The following is a 21,714-nucleotide window of genomic DNA, read 5'->3' on the forward strand; positions in this document are numbered from 1 at the left end:
ATAGGCCTATGCCTCCTTAGTATTACCGTATATAAAATGAAATACTCTACTATGAATAATTAGTGTTTGGTATTTTTTCCATCTACTACTTCTCCCATTCACAAATCAAAAATGAAATCAAAAAATCTAAAATTATATTATGTAACAAATATATTCCATTTCAGAGCAGAAGAAACAGCCTTCAAGGGTCCAACTCTGCACATACATCATTCAGTGCACAGTGAAGCTCAAACATTCAACTGTATGAACATGCAATACTTTGAAATGCAAAAGGGTGTGTGCCCCCTCTCCAGCGCGTCCTGTTTGAGTGACAGGAGTAAACACAGCTGACAGCCGCCGTGAAACTCCAGCGGTAGAGTGATGAGAATATTCGCATCGCGTCCGTTGTGAACGTAGGATGATGCAGTTCAGAAAACACTGTTCTGTCGCTTTTGAAGCAACTTCGAGATGTTAACAGTATCAGGGCACACAGGCCATGGTGGCCGTAGGACGTACAATTATTTTCGGGGCTTCACGACCAGACCGAGGGGCAATGTCCCCATCGGGCTGTGGGAACATAGACACGCTCCCACCGAGTCACCAGAACGAACACGTAAGTGTTTCTTTTCTGAGGAGGGAGACGTGTCTCTCGTTGTTTACTTTCCATCCAATTAAAATGTTTGAGAAAACGTTATATTACGTCTGTCGGAACCAAGTGCGATTCCATTTTATTTATTTCACCATGCTCCACACAATCTATGGTGTGATATAGAAAAGAAAATAAGAGGGGATCGGAGTGTTGCCCCTTTTTATTGTACAGGTTATGTTCAGCAGGATTATTTTATTAACGCCACTTTTATAATAGTTTACGAGTAAATGCAATCGCCAAACCTAATTAGCCAACATAATATAACATGGTGATTATGTGACTTTGCGTCACCACTGCTTAGCTAAAGGCAGAGAATGCTTGGTTTATTTGGTCAACTTTTAACAGCAACTTTTTGAAAGAAACTTCAGGAGTTTAACCAACATCTCAGTGATTTCAAGACGAAGGAGCAAGCTATAAATGCCAAATCATTTCCTGGTTTAGGACTCATTCCCGCAGCACTCTACTGGGTCCTTTGTATGCATGAGTCACTTCTTCATTTCCCATTTGATGCTACAGTATTATTGACATAGCATTTATATATAATAATAGCCTGTTATATATGATACACTATGTAACAGGCCAAAATGAGTCATGACGCATACATGCTTAAAAAGAGTTATGTTCATCAAAGAGCAGATTATACTCAGAAGTAAGGAAATAATGTTTCCAGATGTCCAAAACTAGCTTCACTGTAAACAAAAAATCAAATTGGAAAATATTTAATATAGGGTTATTGTAAAGAGAATAAAAGAAAAAATCATATTGTTTCTATTTGATGTATTTGTACGATGTGTACTGTACACACTAGCCTAACATAAGAGAAACGTATGACATTGTCATAATTGTTTAATATAATAAATTACTCTTCATCACAAATATGTTTATTCATGTTAACAATAAGTCGTTTTAATCACGGTATATGTTGGGATTCCGCTCAGTAAAAGTTGTATTGTATTCGGAATGGGGAAACTGGCTGTGAATAAAGCTTTCTTTAAAAAAAGAAGAAAAAATAATCACTTCCGGGTCAAAGCTAGCAAATCCGAGTTCGATCCGATCTGCTCACTGACAGCTCTGAAGTTGTGATTTCATTTGCTCAGCACTCAGTGATTAAAGAACTCTCCACGATCTGATCTCCCGCGGATACCCAGAGACAACATGGCGACCACCGTCAGCACCCAGCGGGGACAGGTAACGCTCTGTGGCTCTGTGTGACGGCTGGGAGAACAGGGGCTAGGCGGAACTAGCCTCCACTGCTGCTGGACTCAGCTCTGACAGTTCATAAGTCAGTGATTCAACAGAAACGAGCAGCAGCAGCAGCAGGTTCAACACGGACACAATCACCGACTGTTGGATAGATAAGGAGCTAATATTAGCTTAGCTAGCATAACAGGCTGTCCATAAAGCTAATGCTAATACACAGTGTTGTCTACAAAAACAACAACACATAACCTCGGTAAACAATACTTTGTACTGTTAGTAACTTTCGAGGAGGTGGTCTATCCAGACTTAGTACCGTTATTGATCAAAGAAGTACTGAGATCTTTAAACAAGACATATACTACTGTTATTGTAAAAATACTGAGTCACAAGTTTAAGTCCTGCCTTCAGATCAAATATCATCAAAATATACTTAAAGTACTTGCTAAGTGTAATGGCCAATTTCAGAATATATATAATATTACTGGATTCTGATGATCGATGCATGAATCACAGCTCATTGTGATGACTCAATATGCTGCTGCTAGGTATCTAAGCCTTTAATCATATGTGTATGTATTAGTGGAGTTATATTGTGTATTAGCTAATGGTATATTGTAAACAAGTGAGTAGATAAGTCATTTAATAAGTAAAAGAAACACCTCTTATGAAATGGAAATACATCACAACACTGAGGGTGTTCCTCGGGGAAAGGACTCCATCATGATGCGTGTGTTCTTTGTTCACAATGGAAAGCAGTTGCTGTCACATCTGTAAAGAGACCACTGTCCTCCCCAGCAGCTGTATAGTACATGTACATGGTTTTAAGGTGAGGGAAGGCCATTTTAAAGGGTTTTTCAAATATTGATTGACTCAAAGATACAAATGTTTTTGTCATTTAAAGAGCCTGTGACATCATCCCAACAACTGTTGTGCAATGAAATATTGGGCTACTAGTAATCTCGAACCGTCAGTTTAAAAAAGAAAAAGCGATACCGTTTCGTTAAATATCAATAATTTCGAACATCGCGGGGAAATTCCCTCGACTCATTTTGAAGTTTTGGGGGAAGCCGGAAGTGACGTCAATGCGGGAACGCTTCGAGAGCCAAACACGGACAAAGTGTGTTGTCATGCGTAGAAATGGTGAATTACTGAGTTTAGGCACGTTAATAACGTTTTAATGAAGTTGACTACAGTATATTCATATTCGTCAGTGCTTTCATGTCAATTCGGCGACATAAACAAATGATTGTGGTGAAGATGATGATTACATTAGGATTAAAATCGGTAGTGAGAGCTGCTGAATTTCCTCCCGTCGGATGTGATATAAAAACAAATCGATTATTTTTGTGGTTGTAAACTCAAGTGGATGAAACTACATTTATTAGTGCTTTCATGTCAATTCGGCGAACATATGATACATTAAATGATCGTTTGTTTGAGCCGGTCTGCATTTCCTGATGAGAAAACAAACCGATGCTTTTTGTAGTTGTAGTACACCAACAACATGGATTAAACGTGTGGTTTTTTTACCACAATGTTGGGGAAATGAATGGATAAAATGCACGGATTATTATTATTATTCCCACTCCGATCGGGACACTAGGTCCACCGTTTCCCCGCAGCGAGGCTCCCCCCGTTGACAATTTACGTGGGCTGGGTGCAGTGGCGGACTGGCCATCGGGACGAATCCCGATGGGCCGGTACCGAAGTGGGCCGGTCGGATAAGTAACCAGCACATCCCCCATAGGCGGCGCGTGAGGCTCAGGTTTGAGAAGGCTAAATAACTTCTTTTACCTGACGCTGTCCGCCTCCGGCGTCTATAGAAAAGAGATCAACTCAGTGTGCGGAGTTTAAATCTCTCAAGTCATATTACAGGATAAAGGAAATACAGTTTAAAACTGCCGTATGCAGAGAAGACGCCGACGTGTCGCACTTATCATTCATATTACATCATCAATCAGATCATCTATCATATAATATCATAATATATCATATATTTCCTTATCTGAGTCAGCTTCTCCAGCCTCATCTGGCCGTGCAACACTCAGTGTCACAGACTGGATGCAGAAGTATTATTGTAAGCAACACATTATGTTGACGAAACACTCGAGACAAATGTAATTAAAGTCAGATCCACTCGTGTCTTAGACGTGAACGCGCTCTCAGCTGGAGAGAGAAACCCTGGCTTGATTTACCGAGTTGATAACCAGCGTCGTAGTACCGCTTAGCGAGATCTCGTTTGTTAGTTTGTTGTTGTTAGTTTGTTACTCAAACATATCCAGGGTCTGTTGAACTGGCTTCGTAGTACAGGGCACAGGTGGCTAGCAGCGCTAAGGTCAAAGACACAGACATTATACATTATATTTGTATTTTACCAGGATGCAGTGAAACAAATATTTACATATTTACATTTACTATCTACAGCACCCTTACATCCCCCACTCCCCCCGTTGACAATTTACTAGCGGTACCGAAGTGGGCCGGTCGAGAGTCCCGGGATGATTTGTAGTCCCAGTCCACCACTGGCTACATGACCATATGATCGCCCATATTGACGCACCTAATTCCTAAACTTCTAACAGATACAACATAAACCGATCCTTCAGCCTCATGAGCTCTCAGACACGTTCAACATTAACCTGCCATCGCTGTCTGAGCTTGCTGCTGTGTGCGCCGTCGTGCGTTTACATCTGACTGTATATATATAAAGGTTTTCATGCAGATGCTGGGATCCTGGACGGTGCAGCTGGAGCGCTGTGCCCGCAATGACGTCACCCATCATTTGGCGGGACTTGAAGAATCCGCGAGAAGATCCAGAAAATTGTCAACATTGAAGGCAGACTAATGGTTATCAAAGTACAAATATCCAAAATCAGTTCAGTAACGGTTTTCAAGGGGACAATATGTACTCAAATTGATGGGTTTGGATGATGGGGGAAAACCGTGTCACAGGCTCTTTAAGGCCCAGGCTCCTTCAACAATGCACCATATGATATACTTAACATACAAATAAAATACTTACAATAGTGCATAGGAATTGTGCAACACTTCATAGATGTATACCTCCATGGTTTCTCACATTTAAATGATCTGCGATTATGTTATATAATAGCATACATTTCTGTGCAATAATGAGAAATATAATGCAGACAAGTCATCATTTGTTTGCAGAATGTATTCTTAATAGGTGTTTCGATCATGCAGCAATAACAGGCCAACATGAATAGAGTATTTAACATGAATTGTTTGGGTCGTGTGGGGTAAATATTGGAAGCCCTGTATTGCGCGCTTCTGGAAGGAAGTCCTCACAGCTGATACAAGATGCAACATTAACACGCTGTAGCATCATGCTAGCAGGCCTGACCACATCCTGACATCTGACCATTTCTCTTTAAGGGAAATAATTGCAACTTCATTTAACTTCTTCCCAGAGCTGCTAACCAAATCCCATGGAAAAAAAGACAAATCTTACCACAGTATGTTCGTTTATTTATTAGATTGAATTAACGTGTGGTTACCTCTTTATGTTACTTATAGTGTTTGCCAATTTTTATTTTCTCAACAACGTATATTTTCTCTCAGTGAGAGGGGCGAATAAAAGACTTTCTGAGCATAATCTGAATCTGAATTCAGTGGCGGCTGGTGCATTTTTCTCCAGGGAGGGCTCTACCAAAATGGAAGCAAACTTATACCCCCGCTGACAGCTCCAGTCTGTGAGCCACACACCAGATTGGTATAATTGAGGGACACATTTGTTTCAGCTTGGCTGCCACTCCATTGTGAACTCCCATCATCACAGCCGAAGCCAACCATCCGGGATTTCAAGCCTTGCTCAGTCAGGCCCACATTCCTCAAACCAACAAGTATTGCGTCAAGGATGCCTTGGCTGTGAGCATGCTCCAATGAAACAATGTCCACACATGGATTGACAGGTTTGCCATCTTCCACATATGTCAAGTAGACCATCTCCCGATCTTTTTGGGAGCGGTCACCACTGGAATCGGACATGACAGAGAAGAAGTGTGTGTTTTTTAGTTTCTCCACCAGGTCCATCCTTCATAGATTGACCTATGGCCTGGACAAAGGTGCGACAGGCATTGTCGTTCTTGTAAGTGTCACCAAGGTCCAGACCATTTTTGTGATGCAAGTCAACTAGGCTTGGAAACATGGTGAAGGGGGCTTCTTCTTTTGCCACAAAGTAAGCTATATTAAATAGCTTTGTCATCTTTTCTCTGACATCTTTTGTAGGACACAAGCAATGGGTGTTCCGCTTGGGTTTACTTTCGCAGCCTGAGCGCCTTCGCAGTCAGAATGTGATGTCGTTTTGCTGTGTTCTTGGAGTGTTTTTATCCGGATTTTGCCACCACTCACACCAACGAAAAGGTTGTTCCCTTTCGCAAGACTGGGAAAAGCACGACAGCTTTTGCAGAACATCATGCCCGTCTCTGCATCAAATTCATCAAATGGGAAGGTTTTCTTCCACTCCGGCAACCATTTGCGTTTTCTTTTTGTCTCATATTTGTTTGAGCTCGAGGCATTTGAGGCAACCTGCAAATAGACATTTAAAAGTTGAACTATAGAGTGTGCAGCCTACAGCATGGGTCGGCAACAGGCAACTTGAGCCTCATGATTACTGCCACGATATGATAAATGATGGAATGAAAATCTTATGACCCGAGCTCCTCCAACAATGCAACATAGTGATATAATAAAATCCAAAAATATAAATAAAATAATAGTGCAAGAAGTCTATATACACGTAAATAGAATATGATGTACAAGAACAGAATGTATCATGTGCTGTCTGCAGTGATGCTGAGCTGTTGAATGCTTTCAAAATGACTTGTGACTCGGGCTGGATGTTCTGACAGTCCAGACAGGTACACACAAAAGACATTTTATGATGTGTCAAAAGTAGGGGTGTAACGGTATCCGTATTCGTCCCGTAACGTCACGGTTCGGACGTCACGGTTCGGCACATGCAGTCACACGGCGAATACGTCTTTTTTTACGAGTGGGAAAAAAGTCCGTCACTCAGGGCAGTATTACCATATATATAATCCAGGGGGCGGTATTGCGCCTAAAAGCCAGCCGCCCGTAAATAATAAATGAAGAACAAGAACAAAACACAACAAAACGAACACAATACATGAAGAACAAAAGTTAATAGCTATGGCGAGTTCACACAACACACAGGAGCTAGAAGACCCACCTGCTTCTTTTAAATCAGCTGTGTGGGAACATTGCGGGTTCCCTGTGGACTACAACAATGATGGGGTGCGAGTTGTGGATCGGACGAGGACGGTGTGTCGGCGTTGTTCGACAGCGATGCGGTATGCTCGTGGTAACACGTCAAACATGCTCAGTCACATCCGAGTCAGTCTCACGGCCCGTCCACACAGCGGCGTGCGTTGACGCTTCCCCATTCACTTTGAATGGGGTGACGTCACTTTTAGCCGAAATGCATCGTGGGAAGCGACGTGCTGCAAAAGTTGAGCAATGTTCAACTTTTGATGCCTCGGCGAGGCGTCAGCCAATCGAATCATATGCCAATACAAGCTCTAGCCAATCAAACCGCTACTTGTGTGTCAGGGGCGGGAGATTCATGTGATTGGTTGTTGGTCGAGTTTCAGACACGCCCGCCGGCAAGCGTCAGCGCACGCCGCTGTGTGGACGGGCCGTCAGTCCCCAGCGAGAGGGTTTTCTCGACGGCAGGTGACATAGTTACCGCCACCAGATCTGCCCTCACTACTGACAACGTAGACAAACTCATCTTTCTGAAGAACAACTTGAAAATAGAGTAAAGCTTGAGTACCTTTATTTAGGCATAATGGCCTCACACACTCACAAGGTAACTGCACATGTTTGACATTGCTCCTAAAGATACAGATTTTATTTTGTTTTATATTTATCATTGTATTTATTTTATATTTTGACATCAGGAGATGTTATACAGTTCTGTATTGCCTTTTATTGATTGTGATTCAAACACTTTCTTATTATTTATTTGAATATTTTCAAGACATTCTTTTTATTTGTAGCCTACAGCTTATTTAACCTTTTAGTTTGACATCAGCCATTATAAATAATATGGCCATCTGAGTGTTACTGTTTGTGGTTTGTTTTTAACTGTGTAATACAGTTAATGAATCCAAATGTTAGAGTTCTAAACTTGCACTCCTGTCAAAAATAAATAACAGACTTTTTTTTGCTTTTCCTTGTTGTACCAAACCGTGACCCCCAAGCCGAGGTACGAACCGAACCGTGACTTCTGTGAACCAAAAGTGTTTAACATAATGGCCTGAACGCGATCATTTGTGTATAATTGTTTGATTCCACAATCAAGGGACAGTGTACTGTTATGGGCATACATTTGCAGAAATGGAATACAGTATTCATAACTACGTATGTTTCTCAGTTGTGAATAATTACCTGGAACGCTGTGCTTCTGTTACCTTAGAATCATTCTGAAGATGCCTGAAATAAGATCTGTGGTTAACTCAAGCTTAGGAGAGTTGTCAATCAATCAATGTTTATTTATAGCCCAATATCACAAATGTTACATTTGTCTCAGTGGACTTCACAGTGTGTACAGAATATCAGTATGATAATACGACACCCTCTGTCCTTAGACCCTCTGTCCTTAGACCCTCACATCGGATAAGGAAAAACTTCCGGAGAAAACCCACAGTTTAAAGGGAACATGGGAGAAACCTCAGGGAGAGCAGCAGAGGAGGGATCCCTCTCCCAGGACGGATAGACGTGCAATAGATGCCGTGTGTAAATTGAAAAGATAATACATTTGCAACATAGGTAGTCCAGATGTTTGGAAATGCATGTGTGAAAAATAGGAAGATGAATCCACGAGGATATCCATCCAGGGCTCGCGATCCAGGACACAGGACCGCAGGATCATCCATGACTCCGGATCCCAGCGTATATAGACACCAAAGAGAAAGACGTGTGGGGAAGCTGGGTTAATGGGAACATGAGAGTACACGGGTATAGACAGAGAGAAGGAAGAAGTAAGATGTCCCCCGACAGACTAAGCCTATATCAGCAAAACTAGGGGCTGAATCTAATCAGCCCTAACTATAAGCTTTATCAAAAAGGAAGGTCTTAAGCGCACTCTTAAAAACGGATAGGGTGTCTGCCGCCCGAACACAAACTGGAAGCTGATTCCACAAATGTGGAGCTTGATAAGAAAAGGCTCTGGCTCCCATTGTACTTTTAGAGACTCTAGGAACAACCAACAACCCTGCATTCTTGGAACGCAATGCCCTAGTAGGACAGTAGGGTATAATGAGTTCTTTAAGGTAAGATGGCGCCTGCCCATTAAGGGCTTTGTAGGCGAGAAGAAGAATTTTAAATTCTATCCTGTGTTCTATAGGGAGCCAGTGTAAGGCAGACAGAACAGGAGTTGTCTTCAGAAGCTTCAGTGTTCGCTAACAAGGGTCGAAATGAGACTGCTGTCATCACACCAAACATTAGCCACCTGTAGCATGAAGTCATGTGACCAAGATCTAGTCCCTTATAGCCTACTCTAGCTCTTTACTCTGGCAGTTACATTTGTCTCAGGTCTTTTCTGTCATCTCTGAATTGCCATTGTGTGTGTGTTCAGGTGTACATTGGGGAGCTTCCCCAGGACTTCCTGCGGATCGCCCCCACCCAGCAGCAGCAGCAGGTGCACCTGGACGCACAGGCGGCCCACCAGCTGCAGTACGGGGGCTCCATGGCAACTGTGGGGCGACTCAGCATCACGGTGGTGCAGGTACACACACACACACACACACACACACACACACACACACACACACACACACACACACACACACACACACACACACACACACACACACACACACACACACACACACACACACACACAGCTGTGTCTCATCTGGATGTCTGTCCCCCTGTGGATCATATCACACTGGTCCTGTCTGTTCTGCTCTGAAGGGAAAGCTGGCTAAGAACTACGGGATGACCCGGATGGATCCGTACTGCCGTGTCCGACTGGGCTACGCAGTGTACGAGACCCCCACTGCTCACAACGGAGCCAAGAACCCGCGCTGGAACAAGGTGATCCAGTGCACTGTGCCCCCGGGGGTGGACTCCTTCTACCTGGAGATCTTTGATGAGGTGAGGAGGGGGACCTGCTGAATCCGTCCCCTTCAGTACTCTCACACACACACACACACACACACACACACACACACACACACACACACACACACACACACACACACACACACACACACACACACACACACACACACACACACACACACACACGGATAAGAAGGGGCGTAACAGTTTCCAAACCGCATTAAGAACCACAGTACAAACATTCAGTGATACTCCAACCCTAACACCCGTACAGTTAGAAGATGAGAAATGATGAACTAGTTTCAGTTTGTAAATTGATGTTCCTATTTACTGTTCAGCTATATGCTGATCAAAGTCAAAACATATTTGACAGAAAGGCAAAGGCCTTTAACATTCATGACTTCAGTTTAGACATATCTGATAGGCGGGTGTTTAAAGGCAGTGCAGATATTCACAACTCTTATTTAGTTTCCTTCCCGATGATGATTGCCTCCTTGCCTCCTTGCCACCTCACAAAGTTACACAACAGGGCTCGACATTAAGGATGGCCCGATGGCCCGGGGCCATCTAGCATTTAGCTCGGGCAATGAAGCCTCACCTGCTGGTTGCCCGATCGGGCAATCTATTATGCCAGTATCATGCAGCTCGCGGATCCAGTAATGAGTGACCCGACAGTAAAACTAAACATATCTATAACTAGTTTAGGTAGTTTGAGAGGTAATTGAAATAGCTACGTGTGATATTCTAACCTGAAGTGTGTTTTGTTCCGCTCACCGCTGCATGTGATGCAGAGCTGCGTGTCGACTCGTCAGCAGCAGCTGATCTCTCTCTCCCGTCAGATTAGACTTCACTCGCGTTTATGTCCATATCGATCAGATCCAGCTAGTTCTAGCTAATGATAGGACTACCTGCTTATTAAAAGACACCTAAACAATAAGTGTCGCTATGCAACTGGATGAGGCCACAAAGTATAGCGCAGCATTATGCATTTGTTTACATGCCCACCGGAACCCCGAGGCATTACCAACAGATCAACGCACAATCAACCCATCCAGGACATCTCTTTCTCCACATTAAGTGTTAGACATTAGAGTTGACTATTCTTGTCTGTCACATAAGTGGCGCAACTGAATACTACCCGGACAATGAATCGAATGCAACCACATTTTCGCGGGAATTTCAGTTTGTTACGGATTCTGATGCTGAATACATAATGATCAAATAATTTAAAGTCAGAGTGTATTGCAATGTTTCTTAGTCCACCAAAGCAAGGTGAACAACCTGGAAAGAAGAGAAAGACTGAGCTGCAGCCCCCCCCCGAAAAAAGAGAATCAAAGTCATAGGTATGTGCCCAATAATATTTTCTTCAAAGTAAATATTCAATATTTTTTCTTCAAAAGTAAATATTTTCTTCATAAGTAAATATGGGCATAACATGTTTTAATAGATAATTTTTCTATGGTGGTCCAGAGACAGGAATATAATTTCACATTTGTTATGATATAAATGATTTTTTTATGGTGGTCCAGAGACAGGGATTATAATTTGACATTTTGTATGTGTTTGCAGATGTGCTCATCAAGCACCTGGAGAAAAGATTCCAAGATCTCCAGAAAGGGAGTGTCCCTTCAAAATGTTCCATCTTCAAGCCCAGTCAGTGGCCCTCTGACAGACAGAGGGCCATTGAGTCGTTGAATCAGCAAACACAAACAAGAAGAAGTGAAATTAAGAATACAATTTAAATTGTACAATATAATATTGTGGTGGTTAATCTTATAATTCTAGAGAATGCACCAGACAGCATCTAAGACCTGCAGGTCCCCCAAACCTTTCGTGAGTCATTTCGTCCGCGCGCATTTTTCAGGGCCATCTCTATTGGACTCAGGGCCATCTGTAAATTAGCTTAGATGGCCCACAGGGCCATCTCCCAAAATCCTTAATGTCATGCCCTGCACAAGTACTTTTCTTTTTTTAATCTTTAATTTTTAGTGAAGACAAGGTTAGAAGAATACCTTAACCACAGAATGTTTATTTATATACAATTGTTCTCCCTGAGTTTCCTGGGATATTTGGAACAGTGCGTCAGACAGAAGTGTGTCCCTCAGCATGCGTGTAGTGAGTGAGCTCTGAACGTGCTGTCTGTTCCAGAGAGCGTTCTCCATGGACGACAGGATAGCATGGACTCACGTCACCATCCCAGAGAGCCTGCGCGGGGGCAGCGTGGTGGACGAGTGGTTCACCCTCAGCGGTCGGCAGGGCGACGACAAGGAGGGCATGATCAACCTGGTGATGTCTTTCGCTGTGAGTGCACTCTCTCTCGTACTCTTCCTCACTCCTGAGACCCTCACAATATAATGCCATGTTGCATTATATTCTCCCCCAGCCCTCTTTAGGGGAACATGTTCAGTTGCTCATCTCTCCTCTCTGTCAGTCCTTACCTGCAGGCATGGTGACCCAGCCCGTCGTCCTGATGCCCTCTGTGTACCAGCAGGGGGTGGGATATGTGCCCATTGCAGGTCAGACACACACACACACACACACACACACACACACACACACACACTAGCCTCTCAGTGGTGTTTTTGTAATCACCTTCACCGTCAGGAGGGTAGCCACAGGTCCACAGGGTTGAAATGTATACAAACTAGTTAACCTGCAGACAGTATTAATTAACAGTGTGCTAGAAGGCTAGCTAGCAGATGTTAGCTATCTTTCTAACTATCCCCAAATTGGTGGTTTAACTTCTAAATATTATTAAATACCCTGAGGTTATTTACATTGCCGACCTGTGTCTACCCTCGTCACCTCCAAACATCGACATCAAATCCAAAAATGTACGTTATTTAATAAACTGATCACATATTTTGAAGCTAAGTGGTTACTGTCTTGCCTGAAAAAAGGATTCAAACCTAAGACCTTTTATTGGGCTGGCTCTTCTCTGTTAGTTCCCCCCCCCCCCTGTGTCTGGCTCTTACATCAGCAGTGTGTGTTGTGTTGCTAGGAGTGCCTGCAGTCTACAACCAGGGCATGGTGCCAATGGGGTTGCCCGCAGCCGTGCCCGCAGTGGGGGGCCCGGGGCCGGTGTGCAGCGAGGAGGACCTGAAGGCTCTGCAGGACATGTTCCCCAACCTGGACCCCGAGGTGGTCCGCACCGTGCTGGACGCCCAGCAGGGCAACAAGGACGCTGCCATCAACTCTCTGCTGCAGATGGCCGAGGAGCTCTAACTGCAGAACACGGCTCACAGCGGACGCTCACACGCACGCACGCACACACACACACACACACACACACACACACACACACACACACACACACACACACACACACACACACACACACACACACACACACACACACACACACACACACACACACACACACACACACACACACACACACACTGCAGCCACAGAGATGTTTCCTGTCCCTCTATTGATCCTGCGTTAGGATATGAGGGTGCTTAAGGTTAGTATCAGTGTGCTCATCTGCTCACTCAGCGTTTGATTTGCACTGCCGGAGCCGTAGTGAGTCCTGTTGTTGTTGTTGTTGTTGTTATGATGTTTACATCATGTCTGTAGTAACCTGCAGAATTCTGTTGTTTTATATGTCGCTGTAAAGTGTTTAATGCAGAGCTCAAAATCTGGTAAATTATTATGGATGTATAAATTATTTAGAATATATGGTGATGAGTGGATGAACAAACGCCCTGAGGACGCCATGTCCCTCGGAGTCATCTTTCATAGCGAGCCAATCATTTCTCTGCAACGTTTTGATGTGCAGTGAGGGTGTGGGAACTGCTGTAAAGTAATATCCGGTGTATATATGAGAGTTTTGATAAAAACACAGTTAGCTGTGATGAACATTGTCTGGAGAGATTTACTCTAACTTTTATTGAGATAAGTATTCACCGCTGTATTAAGAAATACTTAGTGCCCCCTGAGCAGTGAGGGTGAGAACCCACTGCATGTTCATCCCCAGAGGACCAAACTATTTAGGGTGCCAGAAAAACATTGAATATGTTCCAATTCATAGTTTGTGAAACCCAGAATGCCAAACACACACGTTTTCTGACTGGATAGCAGATGTAAGAGCAAGAGGGTCAAAGTTCAAGTTGGTCCTGCAGTATAATAATAGAATAATAATCCTTATATTTATTATAGCGCTTTATCAAAGACTCTCAAAGCGCTTTACAAATACACATTACACACACAGACCATACATGTAATGGTCATCTACTGCGGACAATACCCACAGGAGCAAATTGGGGTGAAGTGTCTTGCCCAAGGACACGACGGCCTGACGCAGTGGGGCGGGAGCGGGTTTCCAACTGGAGTTCCCCAACGCCCCCCTGATCTGATGATCAAACGCACAGACCACTGCGCCACCCTATGAAGTCAAAGAACAATGAATTGTATCAACTGTTTATGGTGACCCCCCAACATCCTATTAAAGCATGTACATGAGGACCAACAGATTCACCGTGTGATGTGCCCTCTAGCTCTCCTCCGCTCTGTGGCCTCTAGCTCTCCTCCGCTCTGTGGCCTCTAGCGCTCCTCCGCTCTGTGCCCTCTAGCTCTCCTCCGCTCTGTGCCCTCTAGCTCTCCTCCGCTCTGTGGCCTCTAGCTCTCCTCCGCTCTGTGGCCTCTAGCTCTCCTCCGCTCTGTGCCCTCTAGCTCTCCTCCGCTCTGTGCCCTCTAGCTCTCCTCCGCTCTGTGGCCTCTAGCTCTGCTCCGCTCTGTGCCCTCTAGCTCTCCTCCGCTCTGTGCCCTCTAGCTCTCCTCCGCTCTGTGCCCTCTAGCTCTCCTCCGCTCTGTGGCCTCTAGCTCTCCTCCGCTCTGTGGCCTCTCGCTCTCCTCCGCTCTGTGCCCTCTAGCTCTCCTCCGCTCTGTGCCCTCTAGCTCTCCTCCGCTCTGTGGCCTCTCGCTCTCCTCCGCTCTGTGCCCTCTAGCTCTCCTCCGCTCTGTGGCCTCTAGCTCTCCTCCGCTCTGTGGCCTCTCGCTCTCCTCCGCTCTGTGCCCTCTAGCTCTCCTCCGCTCTGTGCCCTCTAGCTCTCCTCCGCTCTGTGGCCTCTAGCTCTCCTCCGCTCTGTGGCCTCTAGCTCTCCTCCGCTCTGTGGCCTCTAGCTCTCCTCCGCTCTGTGGCCTCTAGCTCTCCTCCGCTCTGTGCCCTCTAGCTCTCCTCCGCTCTGTGCCCTCTAGCTCTCCTCCGCTCTGTGGCCTCTAGCTCTCCTCCGCTCTGTGGCCTCTAGCTCTCCTCCGCTCTGTGCCCTCTGGCTCTCCTCCGCTCTGTGCCCTCTGGCTCTCCTCCGCTCTGTGGCCTCTGGCTCTCCTCCGCTCTGTGGCCTCTGGCTCTCCTCCGCTCTGTGCCCTCTAGCTCTCCTCCGCTCTGTGGCCTCTAGCTCTCCTCTGCTCTGTGGCCTCTAGCTCTCCTCCGCTCTGTGCCCTCTAGCTCTCCTCCGCTCTGTGCCCTCTAGCTCTCCTCCGCTCTGTGGCCTCTGGCTCTCCTCCGCTCTGTGGCCTCTAGCTCTCCTCCGCTCTGTGGCCTCTAGCTCTCCTCCGCTCTGTGGCCTCTGGCTCTCCTCCGCTCTGTGCCCTCTGCCTGCCAAAGGCTCACGCGTCTGATGGACATTATTACTTCTCTGTCATGTGATTCTGTTCTGTCAGCATCTGGACATCCTTGCACTTGCAGTTTAATTTATTAAATTGATTTTTAGAATCTTTTGTCATTTATCGTCATGCTTGGCCTAACCTGCAATCTTCATGTTACATTTCATAGCTTTAGGAAGAGTGGTTTTAGCTCAGAAGACAACGTGTCCCCTCTTCACAACCACAGCTACATGCAGCTCCAAGCACAAGGGATATCTTTGTGAAAGGAAAAAGATGCTCATAAAACAACTCATTGTCCTCCATGTATATACGTGTCATATCTGCAGGTGTAATAGTCATGTGACCCATCTACAGCAACACGTCCCTGCGAGACATCGTTCAGACCCCGCTGAGAGTTACTCACATTGATGGCTGAGCAAAGATCTTAGAGGCATTTTACATCGGATCAGACCCTAAAGAGGAAGCAGGACTCGGTGTGAGCTTCAGAATCATGTTTCAGACTAGAGCAGTCACACATGGTGTATTTGAAGGAGGGCCTTTGTATACTAGCATAACACTAAAGGTCAAGACACAGATCATACAAAGTCTAGATGTTTTGATAATGGAAAGGGCTGTGTGGCTTTTGAAACAAATAGGACAGATTTGCAAAGTTTACATTAGAGTTTAAAGAATATGCAAGTTGACTTTTGTTCTCATTTATGTACACACACTTCTGATTTTATATAAAAGTACCAGATATGTTTGTTTTTTCTCCAGTAGTTGCTCATTTTTGTACTAATTATTTAACCAAGAAGATAGGTTCACTTCAGCGTTGAAGTGCTCAGTGGCGGGACATTAACCCTTGTTAAGTCAGTGGGCATCGGTAAAGAGGGACATGAGAGTTGCAGAGTTATGGGGTGTTCAGTTTAACCTGGGCTTGCAAATAGTGAGCTGTGCAAAAATACACAGAGCTACAATAAAATGAAGGATGACATCATTATGGTTTCTGTTGGCTTTTTTGTTCCTCTGTGTAGTTAAAGAATGTAACACACGCCTTCATTAAAGGAATGGTATGCTCATGACACTCATTTTTTAAAAATTATCATCCGATAAAACAGACCAGTCTCTGCCAGTCTCTCTCTCTCTCTCTCTTTTTTTTTTTTTAATCCGATGACATTATCAGTGATTTTAAACTGATTATATACCGAAATAACATCAACACTGTGGGCGCCGCCATTTCCCGGACGTGACGTAATCCATGCGTTTGGTTTTCGAAGACACGTTGATCTCCATGTTATTTACTGTAGTTTCTCTCTTCAAATATGCCTCACTGTATCGCGAAATATTGCCATAATTCGGATAGGAACAATCCACGGAATGCTCGGTTCCATCTGTTGCCAAAAGGTAAGCATAAGAAGTACATTCGGAGGCAGTGGCTAGCGAAATGTGGCCGGCCCGAACCGAGAGATTTACAGGCTCATGTATGCAGCGAACATTTCACATTTCCGGACGACTACTCTGAGAGTATGATCAAACATAACATGGGATTTAAAGAACAACCATTACTCAATGGAGATGCAGTACCATCAGTCTTTCTGGTGTCATCACCGACCAGGACACCAGTTCGGCCAGTTGAGAAATCGCCCTCTGCAAGTGTGAAGCGACGGAGGAGCAGAAGTAGTGCTCGGAGTAAGAATAAGGTATGTTATAGCGCATTTCCATTGCAGCGGCTAGCCCCGTTTTAACGTCCAGGCCAGGACAGTTTTTGGTGGCCTTTCCATATAGCGTAGTACCGGCTAGTGTGTATTTTACCCCAGTTTTTTCCGGCCCCATAAAATCGTGATTCTATGGCCAGGGACAACGAAGCTGAGTATGCTAAACTAGAGAGGGAATCGCTAGCAAGGGTGGTACTACATGCATACATATAGTATCTTATATCATCTTCCCATTATACACACATGCATTTCCAAACATTTGGACTACCTATGTTGCAAATGTATTATCTCTTCAATTTACACACGGCATCTATTGCACGTCTGTCCGTCCTGGGAGAGGGATCCCTCCTCTGTTGCTCTCCCTGAGGTTTCTCCCATGTTCCCTTTAAACTGTGGGTTTTCTTCGGAAGTTTTTCCTTGTACGATGTGAGGGTCTTAGGACAGAGGGTGTCGTATTGTCATACTGATATGTATGGATGAATTCCCCCATCCAATCTCTTCACATTGGTCAAAACGTGTTCCTCTGCTGACGAGTCCGAACTGAAATACTCCACCATATTTCCGTGTGTTGACAAAGTGAACGCATGGATGACGTCACGACCATCACGTGACTACTGAAAATGGCAAACATGGCGGCGGCCAGACGGAATATACAGGTCTTGATAAAAAAGAGCTATAAAATCATTATTTACCGGGGAATATCGCTGATTTCTTCAGGGTATGGTTTAAACATAACGTTTCACTAAATACTGAAGTTTTGATTAATTATCTAATGAGTGGACCATTCCTTTAAGCACTGATGTCATGGTGGGAATGTTCAGTGACCCAAATCACACATACCCACATTGTTGTGTGACCAACAGGTGCATGCTGGGTCTGGCTAAATGCTGTAATGCTCATAGCGGTCATGAGGCGCATTCACACTGCGGTACTTTTCCCACAAAGGTTCATGCGAACTTAGTTCATGATCGCGTTCACACCAAAAAGAGCCTGAACTAAAATTAGTTCATGCGAAGCTTTTTACCCCCTCGAAAGTCCCTGCTAGAGAGCAGGGACTTTCGAGCGGCTCTTTTTTGAGAAAAGAGCTATATTTCTGATTGGCTGGGCGGATTGCAAACCATGCCCCGTAAAACTCCCAAAAAGTGTTGTGAAGCCGCCATTTTATTATCCTCGCATTAGCATTATTAGCATTAGCATTAGCCCAGCACAGAAATGCGGCAGTATACGCCGTGAAGTGGTTTGCGGCCTGCCAGTAAACCCAAAGCAGAAGAAGAAGAAGTGACATCAGCGGCTTCATTTGCCTAATCCTCCCCCAGGGACTTTTTCCGGTGTGAACGCGATCTGTACTTAGTTCATGCGAACTAAAGAGTTCGCATGAACTAAGTTCGCATGAACCTTTATGGGAAAAGTACCGCAGTGTGAATGCGCCTATTGAGTCTGGTTTCTGGGGTCGCTGAGTACATTTACCTTCAGTCAGGTGCAGTGGCGGCTGGTGGAAAATATTTTTGGTGGGGCTATTGATAGAGTGAGTAAATTTTTTTTTTTTGGGACAAATGACCCCTTAAATTAGGACTTCTGGTGATGTGATGGCACGTTTCCAGTGCAGCGTGGAGCTCGCTTTAATGCTGCGTTCAGACCGGACGCGATGCGAATATTCGCTTCGCTCTAAACGCTCCTATCGCATCGCTCTAGTCGCTCGAGTTTCACCGCAGCTGTCAGCTGTGTTTACTCGCATCATTCAAACAAGACGCGCTGGCTCGGGAGCTACAACAACATGAACATATTTTACCGTGATTAAATTGTAATACACGTTTCTAAATTATGCCGACGTAACAACATACTGATACCGGTTAGTAAAAACCATGAATTAATGCTTTGACAAGTCTGCAGACAGACGGCAGGCGAAAAACCTTTTAGAATGCTTGTTCCCTGAATGGAGCTTGGCTAAGCTAACGCTATATATGCTCCGACCGTACACACTCACAACAACGGCCTATACAGACATAAATAAACCAGCGACTGTATTCTCCATGACACAGACAGTCTGTGGTTTGTACTTGTTTAACTTTTGTCTAGTTTCTGAACAGATCGTATCTGTCCCCGGCTGTTTGAAGAGCAAGCATGTGAAACAAAAGATAGCATTTACCTGTTTGCATCCAGCTAGCCATGTGAGAAGCCTTGTTGATACGTTGTATTTTTCACGAGCCTGCTGTGATATATACAAATCGGGTTGGTCCGGTCCAAGGTCTTTAAGTATCAATTTATCTCCCAAACTTCTCCTTTCAAAAGGATTGGAGAGTAGCTCTTGGGCGGACCGAGGCTCCGGCGACTCCACCTGCACACCATTCTCATCCAAATACTGCGTCACCTTGGTTACTCACGAGTCTAAAAAACAAATCACGTCAACGCACGTAAGCAACATGGGCGCCAACGTGAGCGCCCACGTGACCAAAATATTTGACGGCGCTGATTGGCTGAAATTATGTTTCGGCGGCACAGTTTACTATTGAGACTTTTGCAACCTGCTGGTTGCTGCTGTTTCGCTCGGGGGCTCTGCCCCGTAATGATAAACTAATGCCATGGGCAAGGCCAGGCAGGAAACAGGTGACTTATCAGTAACTTTAGACATCGTAACACCATTTTAAACGAGATTGTATTGTAGATTATACATTTTTGTGATACTAATTGTATGATATTTACCTTGTTCATTAAAAATTAAAATATAAAATATATATATTTTTTAAATATTTGTTTTAAATATATATTTATTTTTTATCTGGCAAGAGGTGGCCCCTAGCGCCCCTATGGGCCGGCCGCCACTGGTCAGGTGTGTCCGCTGCTTCTGATGATCACAATCAGAACTCCTTCACATTTACAGCAGAGGTGTAGTGCAGATATAAGTGAAGAGAATATACTTACATATTAAAAAATAACAAAGTATGCATTGCACACGTTATTAACATAAAAAAACACAATAAGTAAAGCAACTAATTGATCGCGTTCACACCAAAAAGAGCCGGTACTAAAATTAGTTCATGCGAACCCCCTCGAAGCTCTTTTGTGAGAAAAGAGCTATATTTCTGATTGGCTGGGCGGATTGCAAACCACGCCCCGTAAAACTCCCAAAAAGTTTTGTGAAGCCGCCATTTTATTATCCTCGCATTAGCATTATTAGCATTAGCATTAGCCCAGCACAGAAACGCAGAGAGACTAACTTATGGCAACACAAAATAAAACATGGGAGCGGTGGAGATGAGGAGGTGTCGGCGTTCTGGCGATTTACTCGGAAGGCTTCAGTAGAAGCTGCTGGGACTCCCAGCAGCTTCTACGGAAGCCAGTCCCCAACTCCGGGGACTTCCGGCCGGGGACTTTGGGCGGCAGTATACGCCGTGAAGTGGTTTGAAAGCAGAAGAAGCGGCTTCATTTGCCTAATCCAGTGGTTCCCAAACACAAAGGACAGAGCCGTATAATAGAAGAGTTACGACAACGGAAGTCCAAAAACGGTTATCGTCACGTGGTTCATGTAGACGAGGATCGTTCCCCGGAAGTTCATGGCGGGCAATGTGAATGCATTGATAACAGGAGATAGAACTACGATTTTTAGTAATTATTAGTGAATAAAGGTTTTGATTTGCAATATTTATACAACAAATATGTGTATGTATTTACATCAATATGTTTTCAAAAATAAAATCGAATTTGCTAATATTAAGTGATAATATTAGGATTAGTGTGAACAACTAGTTTACATGTTACTAACAGTGCCTTGGTTAAAGAGCCTGTTGCTGTTTATTTATAGCTTTGAATTCTTTCAAACCAATATTATCTTCTTAAACTTGTATGGTAGTCAGGAGCATCACTTTCTAATGTTTATTGATACATTTAGAGGGAGGGGATCTAAAGTAATGCTTTAAAATTCAGATTTCAGTTTCAGTAATCCCATGGTAATTGAGGACACAAGTTATCTAAATGACTAATGTCATCTTTATGGCTTTCAGAAAGGACAGGAGACCGACAGGTGACTATCAAAGGACTAGCAGCAGCAGCATGATGATGATGATGATGATGTTAAATGTGTTGTTTTAGGAACATCCATTGCAAATACATGGAATTCAATAAACATAGAAGAGCATATCATGCAGTTTGTCGGTGCCTTTTCCTCCGTGTTGTCCTGGTTTGCTGTGCTGCCTCCTCGTCGCCACCATGGTTTGCTGTGCTGCCTGGGGATGCTCACATCGCTCAGAGAAAGGAGTACGAATGTACGGCTTCCCCACTGACACAGAGCGGAGGAAGCAGGAGCAATTTCACGACCAACAGCAAACAAATATGTGATTTATATACAAACACTGCATTTGCACTTTTTCACAAAACGAAAACCACACCATTGGGAAAGCTTAATGTTTTGTTTAATACAAAAAAAAACAGGGAAAGGCTTGAAAAACACAGAGAGTTGAGACTCAGGGTGCAGGGTGAGGG

At 44.3% G+C, this 21,714-nt stretch overlaps 1 protein-coding gene across 3 annotated transcripts; it reads left to right on the forward strand.

Annotated features, from left to right (window-relative positions):
- The first annotated feature begins 324 nt into the window (after positions 1 to 324).
- tollip (toll interacting protein) lies at positions 325 to 21,377 on the forward strand. Of its 3 annotated transcripts, XR_011644646.1 has the most exons (7): positions 325 to 592; positions 9,450 to 9,599; positions 9,788 to 9,970; positions 12,086 to 12,238; positions 12,369 to 12,453; positions 12,939 to 13,403; positions 21,237 to 21,377. XR_011644646.1 is itself a non-coding variant. In XM_034109103.2 (6 exons), the coding sequence occupies exons 1-6, from the start codon at positions 476 to 478 to the stop codon at positions 13,160 to 13,162; spliced, it is 912 nt and encodes a 303-aa protein (XP_033964994.1). In that variant the 5' UTR covers positions 325 to 475; the 3' UTR covers positions 13,163 to 13,803. The 3 variants fall into 3 exon arrangements, 2 of the variants coding, with proteins under 2 accessions (XP_033964994.1, XP_033965002.1); XM_034109103.2 differs by lacking the exon at positions 21,237 to 21,377 and having other exon boundaries at positions 12,939 to 13,803; XM_034109111.2 differs by lacking the exons at positions 325 to 592; positions 21,237 to 21,377 and adding an exon at positions 1,655 to 1,816 and having other exon boundaries at positions 12,939 to 13,803.
- The last annotated feature ends 337 nt before the right edge of the window (positions 21,378 to 21,714 follow it).

The sequence above is a fragment of the Pseudochaenichthys georgianus genome, chromosome 3 (genome assembly GCF_902827115.2).
Source record: "Pseudochaenichthys georgianus chromosome 3, fPseGeo1.2, whole genome shotgun sequence".
Taxonomy (NCBI): Eukaryota; Metazoa; Chordata; class Actinopteri; order Perciformes; family Channichthyidae; genus Pseudochaenichthys; species Pseudochaenichthys georgianus.

What these genes read in the sequence shown, in the direction of transcription:
- tollip (XM_034109103.2), top strand. Translation starts at nt 476, where the DNA reads ATGGTGGCCGTAGGACGTACAATTATTTTCGGGGCTTCACGACCAGAC. An exon ending in CGAGTCACCAGAACGAACAC is followed by an intron (nt 593 to 9,449) that starts GTAAGTGTTTCT and finishes GTGTGTGTTCAG; the next exon opens with GTGTACATTGGGGAGCTTCC. An exon ending in TCAGCATCACGGTGGTGCAG is followed by an intron (nt 9,600 to 9,787) that starts GTACACACACAC and finishes TCTGCTCTGAAG; the next exon opens with GGAAAGCTGGCTAAGAACTA.